Source organism: Pristis pectinata, chromosome 45 (assembly GCF_009764475.1).
Source record: "Pristis pectinata isolate sPriPec2 chromosome 45, sPriPec2.1.pri, whole genome shotgun sequence".
In the NCBI taxonomy this organism is placed as follows: domain Eukaryota; kingdom Metazoa; phylum Chordata; class Chondrichthyes; order Rhinopristiformes; family Pristidae; genus Pristis; species Pristis pectinata.
The window spans coordinates 2,294,511-2,308,825 of NC_067448.1; the positions used below are offsets into that span (position 1 = coordinate 2,294,511).

At 46.4% G+C, this 14,315-nt stretch overlaps 1 protein-coding gene across 1 annotated transcript in view; it reads right to left on the bottom strand.

Moving 5' to 3' along the window:
• LOC127566795 (uncharacterized) overlaps positions 1–14,084 on the bottom strand; it is a 49,558-nt gene extending 35,474 nt beyond the window's left edge. Inside the window, exons 1-4 of the mRNA XM_052009274.1 lie at positions 13,909–14,084; positions 13,442–13,491; positions 2,049–2,196; positions 1,035–1,111 (exon numbers count right to left, since the gene is read on the bottom strand). Of these exons, the coding sequence (XP_051865234.1) occupies positions 1,035–1,111; positions 2,049–2,196; positions 13,442–13,475 (259 nt within the window). The 5' untranslated portion in view covers positions 13,476–13,491; positions 13,909–14,084. The remainder of the gene's footprint in view (positions 1–1,034; positions 1,112–2,048; positions 2,197–13,441; positions 13,492–13,908) is intronic.
• Positions 14,085–14,315: the final 231 nt, after the last annotated feature.

Genomic DNA, 14,315 nt, shown 5'->3' on the forward strand with positions numbered 1-14,315 from the left:
TAGTTGGACATATAATTACGTTTAATTATTTTGGCACAACAGTGTGGGCCGAAGGGCCTGTTCCCGCGTTGTACTCTTTTACGTTCTAAAAGCACCTGGACCCTGTGGACGTCTCCTGTTGGTGAGGCCCTGCCCCGATGCGCGCTGATAGCTGGTGAAGCTCCGCCCCTGATGTCTATTGACAGGTGAAGAAGCTCCACCCCCAATGTGTGCTGACAGGTGGCGAAGCCCCGCCCCTGATGTGCGCTGACACCCGGCGAAGCCCCGCCGCCTCTGTGTGCTGACAGCTGACCGTCGTTCCACCTCCGGTCAACTGCTGAATGCCACAGATTTTCAGAAACATTTACAAACATTGAATAATATCCAAAGCCAATTGAAATGAATCATAATATATGCAAATCAATGTGATTAAACATTTCAAATATTGGAAATTAGAACTGATTAAAATGATATGAACCTCAAGAAATTACAAAGATCTTTTTAAACTTAAAAACAATGATCTACATTTGAGCTAAATGTTATGTCTATTTAATTTGGGAGACGTCCAGGATAACCTACTTGGGGGCAAAGGGAGTTTGGCAGAAGTGCGACCAGAAGTGTCCCACTCAGAGTGAAGACACCAGGCCTGTGATACTGGCCTGACTCCCCGCAGGAAGCACAGTGACTGCAGTGTTTCCCCGCAGGAAGCACAGTGGGGTGTGTGTGTGTGTGTGTGTGTGCGCGCGCGTGTGCGTAGTCATGTCCAACTCCCTGGGAGCTGCTCCTCCACTCAAATGAATGGAGCCACTAACATTGCACCAGGTCTACTCTGGAGTGGGGTCAGCAGACAGATTGGATTTGCAGCCCAATAGCCAGAAACTCCAGAAAGCTGCTGCTCTACCCCTGGGATACACGAGAATCCAGGGCTGGAGCACATTCTGTGACCATGGGGAGTACCTCTCAGTGAGTTTGGTTTCCTCTGAAGAGATCTGGGTCGTCAAGTCTGAGGATCCCCCAGAATTACTGATCCCTACTGTTGTGAACTCTGATCTTACCATTTAACCAGCCTGGTCTCTTGCCAGAGCAGTGATAACGTGGAACGAATGTCTCGGGAATCTTTTGTCCGCCGGAACTGAAACAACAATCAGAAAGTCAGCCCTGAACTGAGGAAGTTTATTCAAGTTCAAGTTTCAAAGTCAAATCTGAGTTTATTGTCAGAAGCATAAGTACATGTGGGCATAGGTGCAATGAAAACCATACCTGCAGCAGCATCACCACTGCACATTGCTTTATGTAAACAGCATTCACGAGAAAAACAAACAAATTATACATAATCCTTACAGAATTGTCACAAGCATACCTCCCCAGGCTTTCGTGGCATTTAACTGGCTCATATATGAACACATGAAAATGCAGGGAATGGAGGGATATAGATCGCACACAGGCAAAAGGGATTAAGTTCACTTTGGCACAGCGTTCAGTGCAGACATTGTGGGCTGAAGGGCCTATTCTGGTGCTGCACTCTTCTATGTGTTATACATGCCATGAAAACCAGCTTTTTGCAGTGGCAGCACAGTGCATTACAAACATGAAAAGCATAAGTTAAGATAAACTTACAGGAACATAATTTACACACAATTTACTCAACAAAATAAAGAAAACAAACAGAATACCATGAGTGCAAGTTGAGAGCGAGAAGAAGGAGTTTAGCCTGAAGTAGTGTTCGGGTTCATCAGGTCAGTTCACGAACCTGATGGCAATGGTAAGGAAGCTGCAGTTGATGCTTGAGGAGTGGTTCTTCAGGCTCCTGTACCTCCTGCCTGACGGCAGCATCAGGAAGGTGCCATGGCCCGGATGGTGTGGGTTCTTAACGATAAAGAGTGGGAATTGAAGCCGAACCTGTCCGCACCCTGTCCGTGCAGTCACGGAGAATGTGGAAGCTCCACACAGACAGTAACCCAAGTCAGGACTGTACCCGGTCTCCGGTGCTGTGAGGCAGCAGCATTACTGCACCACGTTACACACTTCGCTGCACTGATGCGATTTGATGAATGATCTTCTCATGTTACCTGTTAAATCTGTACCATCCCACTTCAAGATTTCTATCATCCATCCATTGGCTGTTGCTACACTCAGTGTGAGAACATTTTATGCTCCTCCAGGACTGATCCAGGATGGTGTGGTTTACACACGGATCACTGAGCGCAGAATCTGCAGCTGTGGGACAGAATGATGTTCAGTGTTAATGTGAAGTTCAGCTCACATCCCCCAGCCTCTTGTTCCTCCAACCACCCTCACCCCACCTCCACTGGTCCTGGAGCACAGATAAAGTGAGATTTACTCAGCAACCGACAATAACTTCCCTCAGGTAAACACTCAGACCCTTCCTGCTTCTCAATATTCAGCTTCATAACTCCCCCAACATTTAATATCAAAGCACAGCAGTAGGTTAGTACCGAGCCGCAGCTGAGCAATCCCAGCAGACCCTCTGATCCTGCAACTTATTCTGTCACCCATGCCCATCAACTCCCATTTGTTCTATTGCCAGCAATCTCCACTGAAGAATAAGTTACAGCAGCCGATTAACAAACTACACGTCTTTGGGATGTGCGAGGAACACGTAATGTCCGAGGGGCCATCCTCACAGTCACTAGGAGAACATGGCCTTCTCGACTGCCAGGGTGAGGACAAACACAAACAAGAAGAATTAACACCTCATGTTCACTTGGGTAACGTACAGACCAATGGAATGAACATTGACTTTTCCAGTTTAAGTTAACCCCAGACCCCCGTCTTCCTTTCCCTTTCCTGCCAGTCCACTCAGGGCCTCTCTCTATTCATTCACCTCTTCCACACCGCACCCCCCCCCCCCCCCCCATCATTACCCAGACATATCACCCTCCTGGTTCCATCTGGTCATCACCCCCACACCAATCCACCCATCCACTCAGGCTTCTTCTTCCTTGCTTCATCTTTCCTTTGCCCTGCCCCACCCAGCTCCATCTGACCACCAGTTGCCATTCATCAGGATCCACCTATCATTTACCAGCTTGTCTGTTACCTCAGTCCCACCTCACTTGGCTCCATCTGCCCGTCAGCCCCTCCTCACCTGGTCCCACCTGTCACCAACCTGTCTCACCCCTCTTATCACACGGTTATACTCATCATCTTCCCTCCACACACTGTCCTGATGTTGGGTCTCAACCTGAAACATCGACCATCCCTCTTTCTCTAAAGTTGCTGCTTAAGCTGCTCAGTTTTTTCAGTAATTTATTTTTTGTTCCATATTTTGAATCTGCAGTCTCCCGTGTATCCGGGATCAGATCCTGTTTGCTGGAGCTGTGAGACAGCAGCACTCCCTCTGGCTATCTCACTGTGCACAGAAAGACCCATTCATTACAGAAAGGATTGCATTCATAGAACCATAGAGCACAAAACAGGCCCTTCAGCCCACCATGTTGTGCCGTCCATCAAACCACCCTCACACTACCTAACCCCTTCCTCCCGCATATCCCTCTATCTCACATTCCTCCATGTGCCTATCCAACAAGCTCTTGAACCTGTCCAATGTATCTGTTTCCACCACCACCCCAGGCAGTGCATACCATGCACCAACCACTCTCTGCGTGAAAAACCTCCCCCTGACATCTCCCCTGAACATCTCACCCATAACCTTAAAGCCATGCCCTCTCGTCTTGAGCATTGGTGCCCTGGGAAGGAGGCGCTGGCTGTCTACTCTATCTATTCCTCTCAATATTTTATATACCTCTATCATGTCTCCTCTCATCCTCCTCCTTTCCAGTGAATAAAGCCCTAGCACCTTAAGCCTCTCCTCATATTCCATATGCTCTAATCCAGGCAGCATCCTGGTAAATCTCCTCTGCACCTTCTCCAACGCCTCCACATCCTTCCTATAATGAGGTGACCAGAACTGAACACAGTACTCTAAGTGTGGCCTAACTAGAGTTTTGTAAAGCTGCATCATCACCTCGCGGCTCTTAAACTCAATCCCGCGACTTATGAAAGCCAACATCCCATAGGCCTTCTTAACTGCTCTATCCACCTGTGAGGCAACTTTCAATGTACTGTGAATATGAACCCCCAGATCCCTCTGTTCCTCCACACTGCCAAGTACCTTGCCATTTACCCAGTACTCTGCCCTGGAGTTTGTCCTTCCAAAGTGTACCACCTCACACTTCTCCAGATTGAACTCCATCTGCCAATTGTCAGCCCAGTTCTGCATCCTATCAATATCCCTCTGTAAGCTTCGACAGCCCTCCACACTATCCACAACACCGCCTATCTTAGTGTCGTCCGCAAACTTACTAACCCAGCCTTCCACCCCCTCATCTAAGTCATCTATAAATATCACAAAAAGTAGAGGTCCCAGAACCGATCCCTGCGGGACACCACTAGTCACTGCCTTCCAATCCGAGGGCACTCCTTCCACCACAACCCTCTGCTTTCTACATGCAAGCCAATTCCTAATCCACACAGCCAAGCTTCCTTGGATCCCTTGGCCTCTGACCTTCTGAAGAAGCCTACCATGAGGAACCTTATCAAACGCCTTACTAAAATCCATGTAAACCACATCCACCGCACTGCCCTCATCAATCTTCCTGGTCACCTCCTCAAAGAACTCTATCAGGCTTGTGAGGCAAGATCTTCTCTTCACAAAGCCATGCTGGCTGTCCCTAATCAGTCCATGATTCTCAAGGTGTTCATAAATCCTATCCCTTAGAATCTTTTCTAACAGCTTACCCACCACAGACATGAGCCTCACCGGTCTATAATTCCCTGGCCTATCCCTATTACCTTTTTTGAACAAGGGGACAACATTCACCACCCTCCAATCCTCTGGCACCATCCCCGTGGACAACGAGGACTCAAAGATCCTTACCAGCTGTTCAACAACCTCCTCCCTAGCCTCTCAAAGCAGCCTGGGGAAAATCCCGTCAGGCCCCAGAGACTTATCTGTCTTAATATTATTTAACAACTTCAACACATCCTCTCTCTTCATATCTACAACCTCAAGAACATTACCCCTACCAGCACTCCCTTCCGCGTCATCAAGACCCCTCTCCCCGGTGAATACCGAAGAGAAGTACTCATTGAGAACTTCTCCCACTTCCGCCGCCTCCAGGCAAATTCTCCCACCTTTCTCCTTAATCGGACCTACCTTCACCCTAGCCATCCTCCTACCCTTCACGTACTTGAAAAAGGCCTTGGGATTTTCCTTAACCCTACTAGCCAACGCCTTTTCACGTCCCCTTCTAGCTCTCCTCAGCCCTTTCTTAAGTTCCTTCCTCGCTGCCCTATATTCCTCACGGGCCCTGTCTGAACCTTGCTGCTGATACCTCACGTATGCTACCTTCTTCTCCCTAACAAGTCGTTCCACCTCTCTCATCACCCACGGTTCCTTCACCCTGCCATTCCTTCTCTGCCTCACCGGGACATATTTATCCCTAACATCCTGCATAAGATCCCTGAACATCGACCACATCTCCATGGTACATTTTCCTTCAAAAAGGACATCCCACTTTACACTCCCAAGTTCTCTCCTGATAGCCTCGTAGTTTGCCCTTCCCCAATTAAAAAACCTCTTGTCTTTTCTGCACCTGTCCCTGTCCATGACAATTTTAAAGGTTATGGAGCAATGGTCACTGTCCCCCAAATGCTCACCCACCAATAGATCCTTCACCTGTCCCGGTTCATTTCCTAAAAACGTCTAGTTGGCCTGTCAACATACTGCGTCAGGAATCCCTCCTGGACACATTTAACAAATTCTGTCCCATCTAAACCTTTGGCACTAAGCAGGTTCCAGTCTATATTTGGGAAGTTGAAGTCTCCCATTATAACAACCCTGTTATTTTTGCTTCTCTCCAAACACTGCCTGCCAATCTGCTCCTCTATATCTCTACTGCTACTGGGGAGCCTATAGAATACTCCTAGTAGAGTAACTGCTCCTTTCTTGTTCCTTAATTCCACCCATACGGACTCTAGAGATGATCCTTCTACAACATCCATCTTTTCCACAGCCGTAACAGTGTCCCTGACCAGAATCGCCACCCGTCCTCCTCTTCTCCCCCCTTCCCTATCCCTCTTAAAACACCGAAAACCAGGAATATTCAATATCCACTCCTCTCCTGACGTCAGCCACGTCTCAGTAATAGCCACGATATCATAGTCCCCCATACTTATCCAAGCCCTCAGTTCATCCCCCTTATTCCTGACACTTCTTGCATTTAAGTAAACACACTTCGGTCCATCTACCTTACTACTTTTATAGCCTGTATTCTGCTTCTCCTTCCCCAAAGCCTCTTTACCTGTTTGATCTAACTTTTCCCCATTCCTTTCTTCCTCTGACCTACTCCTCCGGTTCCCTTCCCCCTCACAAACTAGTTTAAACCCTCCCGAACCACCCTAGCAAACCTTACCGCAAGGATATTGGCCCCCTTCTGGTTCGGGTGTAACCCGTCCTCTCTGTACAGGTCCCACCTTCCCGAGAATGAGTTTTCCCTTCATCTTGAAAGAAAAACTGCAGATACTGGAAATAAATAGGAAAGAAAATGCAAGAAACTCTCAGCAAGTCAGGCAGCCACTGTGGAGGGAGAAACAAAAGTCAATGTTGCAGGAGGTAAAAATGAAAGCAGAGAATGCTGTGAGTGCTCAGCCAATAAGGAATCTTCTGTGGAGAGAGGCAAAGAGTTCACGTTTCACATCATGCAGTGTGATCCAACATTTCATGGCGCACTGAAGCAGTTTAATGCATTGGACAGGCAGGGACTGTTTAAATGGAGCAGAGGCAGCTGAGGGCTGACCTTATATAGTCATGATGGGCACAGATAAGGTGACTATTTACACTCTTTTTCCCAGGAGAGTGGAGTCTAAAACAAGAGCACATGGGTGGAAGATGAGAGAGGAAAGGTTTAACGGGAATCTGAGGGGCAAGAGGGTGGTCAGTACACGGAACAACATGCCAGACGAAGAGGCGGGTGCAATTACAAGGATACTGGGCATTAAAGGTGATGAACTCGGGACACACATCAGCACATGGGAGGATGACGGAGTGAAAGCTCAGAGGTTTGCTGATAATACCAACGTTGGTTGTACCAGGAAGAAAGTTTTACATGACAAGAAGAAATTGTTCTGATGAAGGCCGATTGATGAGTTTGGGATGACAAACGAGGTGAGGAAACACAGGATAAATGGCCAGATCCCAAGTAAATGGACATAGGATCTTGGAGTGAATGCAGACAGATGGCTGAAGTTAGCCGCAGAGGAATGTATGCCAGGTGGTTGAGGCGGTGGACCACCTCAATGGCCATGGCACAGGATACAAGGACCGGGAAGTTACACTAGAACTGTATAAATAATGAGATAAGCCACAGCGGGAGATCTGTATACAATGTGGTTACTACACGAGAAGAAGGAATTGATGACACCTGGGTGCAGGGCACATGTCCAAGGACATTCCTGAAGGAGGAGAAGTGCTGCTGCCAGTGGAGGTTCTTCTTGCTGGGCTTTTTACTTTGAAGAAAGCTGCTGGTTGAGCATAAATTCACGAGAGGACAAGGCAAGTAAGCTGAGGAGTGGCTTATTTTGTTTCTCAGAATGGAGTTCAACTTCAAGAGATGGATTTAAGTTAATTGGGGAAAGGATTAGAGGGGAGCAAATGAAAACACAATCACAGGTAAAGCAGTTCTGAACTCGTTTCCTGAACTGGTGAATGTGGCAGAAACACTGACCACAACAGAACGTTGCTGGCACTTGCACCTGGGTATCCTGCAGGAACTGCGTGGAATTATGCTAAAGTCCATCTTTCAATGACACGGTCATAATGGGAAGCCCTGAATCAGAATCAGATTTATTAACACTGATATATGATGTGAAAGTTGTCGTTGGCAGCAGCTGTACGGTGTAAAGACATAAAAATCTGTAAATTTCTGCTTCTCAGATCACCGTAACACTGTGGAACTCAGGCTACAGATGGTGAATGAACTTGCGATAGTCAGAGGGAAATCTCAAGGGGTTTCTCAGTACCCAGGGAACAGTGTAGATGGTGAGGGACTCTCGATGATCAGTGGCAGATATTATGGGATACCTCAGTCCCCAAGGAGAACACACTGTTGGTGAAGGATTCTTAATGATCGGTGGGACCTAGCACGGGGTGTCCCAGTCTGCAGGGAACCCTGATATTTGATCCTGTCACCCAAATTTTTGACACAGGTTGGGCCCAAGAACTGATCCTTCTGCTACCCACTGCTCAAAGCCTGGCAACCTGAGAATGATCTGCTTATTGCCACCCAAGAGAGTGGTGGAAGCTGGGTTGCTGATAACATCTAAGAAGTCTCTAAATGAGCACTTGAATCTCCTAGACATACAGGGGTATGAGAGTTGTGATTACTGCAGAAGGTCAGCAAGAACATGGTGCCAAATGGCCTGTTTCCATACTCTACATCTCTATGATATTGTCCAGCTCCAATCATACCATCCAGACATCTCAGCTCAACTACCCCAACCAAGTGCTATGCATCAATTGCCCCGATATACCTGCCACCACCCACCTGCCCCAAACCGTCACACCCCAAATGCCCAACGACAAACCCACCACTCAACCATCCGACCTACATTGATAGCCCCATACCAATTCTGAAATAAGAACAGAAAGTGCTGGAAACACTCGGCAGGACAGGCAGCATCTGGGGAACGGGAAATAGGGTTAACATTTCAGGTCCAAGACCCTTCATCGGAACACATCAGAAATGCCCCAGACCCACTGCCCTACTCCTGCTCTTGCTTCTAGACATTTCACAACCTCAATAGTTCCATCTCAACACACTCCAAAGACGTGCGGGTTAGGAGCGGTGGGCATGCTGTGTTGGTGCCAGAAGAGTGGCGACACTTGCGGGCAACCCCCAGCACATTCTCAGTATCGCAAAAAGATGCACTTCACTGTGTGGCAATGTACATGTGACTAATAAATAAATATCCATCTTGTCAACATCTCCACACAGAGGCAGCCCTGTGGCACGTAGAACTGCTGTCTCACAATTCCAACATCCCCAGTTCAATCCTGACCTCGGATGCCGCCTGTGTGAAGTTTGCACATTCTCCCTGTGGGTTTCCTCTGGATGCTCCGGGTTCCTCTCACAAGCCAACGATGTGTTGGTGAATTGGACAGTATAAGTTACCCCTCGTGATAGGTGAGCAGTAGAATCATGGGTGGGGTGGGGAGGGGAGAGGGGAAGGGTTGATGGTAATGTGGGGAGAATAGGTTACTGGGAAAATTAGTGGGGAAAAGGATTGTTCGGTGAATGGGGATAGATTGCATGGCCCAAATGCCTTTTCAGTGTTGTAGGAAAATATGGAAAGTGCTCCATCTTGATTACCCCTCCCCAACACGCCCATACCAATTGCTCACTATAATTACCTCCCCCCAACCACCATTTACCAATTGCATTGCCATAACCGACCCAAACCAACCTCAACTACCCCTCACCAATGTGACAGTGTCAGCAGGTCTCTGGGTCGTGACAGGAAGCACAGGAACTGCAGCCCCAGGAGTGAGAGGGAGAACAGTAATCAGCAGCCGATGAGCCAGACACTGAACAGTCAGGATTTCCAGGTGGTCGGGCAGTAGATTCTCAGAGTTCATTGTACTTCCTACACTTCAGATTGCTGCATTTCCCTTCCACTGACCAGGTGCCCAGATGAGCTCACAGTGCTCCAGTTCTGGTCTTAAATTGGAAATGTTGGAATAAATTTCATCATTACAGTTTTATATCTCCTTACTGCACCACAGCAGGAGGCTATTCAGCCCATCTGGTCCATGACAACTCCCAGGGGAACAAGCTCCTCAGTCCCATTCTCCATCCTGTATTCCCCCTTTAGCCACCCACTCCCCTTTTGCTCTTGTGCCGCTTACCCACCCCCCCCCCTCCCAACTAGCAGCCATTTACAGGAGACAATTAACCCATCAGCACATCCCTGGGATGTGGCAGGAAAGCAGAGCACCAAGGGGCTGGAGTGTGGAAACAGGGAAGTATTGGTACAACTGTACAGGGTGTTGCAGAGGCCACTCGGGACAGGTTTGCTCTCCTCATTAAAGGAAGGATGTACCAGCTGTCCAGAGGAGGTTCACTTGGATCATTACTGTAATGATAGGGTTGTCCTATCACACCTGGCCAAAAAGTTGAATCTCTCGTCTTTGAAGTTTAGAATGAAGGCTGATCTTATTGGAACACAAGATCCAAACGGGGCACGAGAGGGGAGATGTGGAGATGTTCCTACCAGAGGGAGGGTCTCCGGTGAAGAGATGTTGTTACAAGGGGGCAGTCATTTCAAACTGAGCTGTGTAGGAACTTCGTCTCACGAGGGTTGTGAATCTCTGGAATTCTTTCTTTCTTTGTCAATATTTTTATTAATTCCAAATAAACAGTACTAAATGCATGAAACAAAGGGAAAAACTGTTACAAAATAGATTTATTGAGTCACACAACAAATCACAATGCTTCATATTGAGAAACAAAAAATATCAATTGTCATTGATAAGTTGGAATAATTTTATTATTAAAAAAACCTAACCCCACTACCAAAACCAAAGTTGTTTAGTAACATCCTAAGGACATAGTAGTATTGGCCAATATCTGTACATTTTGCACCAAATCAGTGGTTTTGAAAGTAGTTCAAAAAAAGGTCCCCATCGTATTTGAGTTCAGAATAGATCCAGAAATAGAGCAACGGATCTTCTCTAAATTTAGATATGACACAACAGCCCGTAACCATTGGGCACGAGTAGGGGGAATAGTTTCCTTCCATTTAAGCAACACAGCCCTCCTGGCTTTCAGAGAAATAAAGGCCAATATGTGTAAGTCGGAAGTCTCCAGAATTATACCTTTTTCTCCAACGATCCCGAATAATGCAGTTAAAGGAGTTGGCTTAAAGTTTATTTTAGAAAGTACAGAAAAAGTTTGAAATACCTCTATCCAGAATTTTCCCAAACTCGGACATGACCAAAACATATGGATTAAGGAAGCCTCTGCATTATTGCATTTGTCACAATAAGGAGTTATGGCCGAATAGAAACGCAATAACTTGTCTTTGGGCAGGGGGGCTGTATGGACCACTTTAAATTGAAGGAGGGAGTGAGGTGCACATAATGATGAAGCATTAACCAGTTTAAAAATTTGATTCCAGGTTTCCTCAGAAATTGAAATCTGCAGATCACGTTCCCAAGCGTTTTTAATTTTGTTTAAAGGGACCTTATTCATTCCTGATCATCTACCATAAATCTTAGATATTGAAGCATCATAGAAAGGCTTCAAATTAAAAATTACATCTAATAAGTTCTTATCAGGACTTATACAGAAGGTATGTACTTGAGGTTGGAGAAAATCTCTAATTTGCAAATATCAAAAAAGTGAGTTTTTGGCAAATTATATTTAGTTGCTAATTGTTCAAACGTTAAGAAATTTCCTCCAACAAACAGATCCTGAAAATGAGTAATATCCAATCTATCCCATTCTTTAAAAACTATATCAGTCATAGAAGGTTTAAAGAAAAAATTAGCAGAAATGGGACAAAGAAAAATTCAATAAACCATAATATTTTCTAAATTGTAACCAAATCCTCAAAGCATGTTTAACTACCAAATTATCAGTTAATTTATTTATTGATAAAGGAAGTAAAGAGCCAAGCAAAGACATAATAGAAATTTTTTTAACAGAATTATCTTCCAAAGAGACCCATACAGGACAGGCTTCGTGTTGAATATAATGTAACCAAAAAGTAAGATTTCGTATATTGACTGCCCAGAAGTTGGGTAAGGCAAACCCTCCATTATCTTTAGCTTTCTGAAAATGAACTTTATTTAACCTAGGAGGTTTATTTTGCCATATGTAAGAAGAGAGGGAATTCTCTTACATCAGCATTGTGGAGGTTGGTTCATTGGTTGTATGTAACGAGGAGGTAGATAAACATTTTAAATTTGGGGAATTGAGGGCTATGGGGAATTGTGTGCACACTTGGATCAGACCAGCCATGATCACATGGCACGGTGGAGCAGGTCTGAGGGGTTGGGTGACCTGCTTCTGCTCGTATTTTGTTCTGAAACCCACAGGGTCCCAGGGTGAATGTGGAAACTGTGTGCTGACAGCAACTGAGGTCAGTATCAATCCCCGAGCTCTGGAATTGTGAGGCCGCATCATGAACAGCAGCTTCATCATATCACCCATCGTGCTACAGTGTGACCTGTAATGTGTTATGACCATACCAAAGAAAGAAAACTCTCAACTCACAAGGCAAAAACATAACAAGTGCACTGCAAATTCACACACTTTAAACTACACATGCTGGATACTGAAGAGATTATTTGCAAAATCCTTGTTTGAATACCAGTATTCAGGCTTCTAGCCCTTTGGCAGTCTTGGTACAGGGTCATACAGCACAAAGCTGGTGCTTCAGCTTACGGAGTCTGCACTATCAAATAACAACTTACGCAAGTCCAATAGTCATCACATTTTATTTTCCCCACATTCCCATCAACACCCACCAGAATCTAGTTCACCTACACACTGGGGACAACCTACAGTGACCAAATAACCAAGCAACCTGCCTTGTCTTCGGCATGTGGGAAGAACCTGGAGAAAATCCATGTGGTCATGGGGACAATGCACAAACTCCATATACACTTCCCCAGAGGTCAGATTTGAACGGGAAGCTGCCTTTGGTCCCTTCTCAAACTGTATTCAGGAGCACTGACACCATGCTTCACATTCCCACAGTCTTTGGCAGGTCTGGTGCAGTCACTGGTCTGCTTCCAGACACACTTCTGCCTCATTGTGACATTAGCTTCTGTAACATCACCCGACTCTGCCTCTGCCTCAGTTCCTCTCTCGCTGACACCATCAGCCGTGCTGTTGTCACCTCCAGACTTGAAACTCCATCCCACTCCCCCCAGCCTCTCTCTGCTCTCCACAAACACTGCTGCCTGTGGCTGAAATTGCCCCATGTCTCATTCACCCATAATTCCTGTGTTCACTGGGCAGGTTAACTAATTATCCAGCTGAAAATATGAACCTTTGTTTTCACATCCCAACATAGCCTCACCACTTCCCTCCAGTTCTAGCCTCCCAGAATGTAGTACCTCCTTTCCAGCCATGCTGTCTGCTCCCTCAGCGTTTAAGTCTGGATTCTCTGCCCAACCTCTCCCTGTTGCTGTTGTCTCAACCTCAGTGTCTAGTTGGGTTTTATATCACCTGTTGATTGATGGAGACACAAGAGAGTGCAGAGTCTGGGATCTGGAGCATAAAACACACTGTTGGAGGAACTCAGTGGTCTCTACACACACACACACACACACACACACACACACACACACACACACAACACACACACACGAAATAAACCCCACTTCCCTGAACTGTATACAACATGCAGGTCACTGATGGAAATTACTCACTCAGAGAAACCAGGATCAGCAGCAGAACCCTCATTTCGCCCGCTGATATTCTGGAAATCAAAGCACGGAGTTAAAATCAGAGAGAAATGAGACACTGGAGGTTTAGGACAAGCTGAAAACTGGGACAGGATCTGACAGTGGGTGAGATAAATCATCCTTCTCTGGAACCCTGCAGACAGAGGTGACATCTCGCTCTCTCCCTCACTGGGAACCAACTGAAGTGAGTTCTCCCCCCTCCCTGCTGGGACCCTGCAGAGAGAGATGAGAACTTCCTCTCTCCTTCGCTCGCACGCTATAGAGGTGAGATCGCGCTCTCTCTCGACAGACGGGGGTGCTTCATTGAATTAATGACCGCCTTCTTGCTTCTTGCCTCCATGCTGCCCATGCACACGCTCACGCACAAACATGTACACAAATAGCCCAATTCCATTCACAGCAAGAGACAAAATTCAGAGAGATCTACTCACCTGAGTCTCCAGAGGAGGTATTGCAGTGTTAGATGGAGGGATATTGAACCTGATGCAACCTCCTCAGTCTCAAGGACAATCTATGGAGAGTGGTGTCAGGCTCAGCAACAGCTCACCAACTACCACCGACATCGGCTTCTTGAGAGAATGATGTGTTGCAGAACAGCTGGGTTATATTTCGGATATCATGCAAATTATGCAAACCAACATCTTTTCTGGGCCTCCACAATGTAGAGACCATTGTTCTCAGTCTAATGAGCACAGCGTCAGTGGTGGGTTGGCACTGAACAAACTGGAATGGAAATGAACACTGATGGTACAGATAGAAGATGGAAGATAGAACAGTACAGCACAATACAGGCCCTTCAGCCCACGATGCTGTGCCGACCTTTAAACCATGCCTAAGA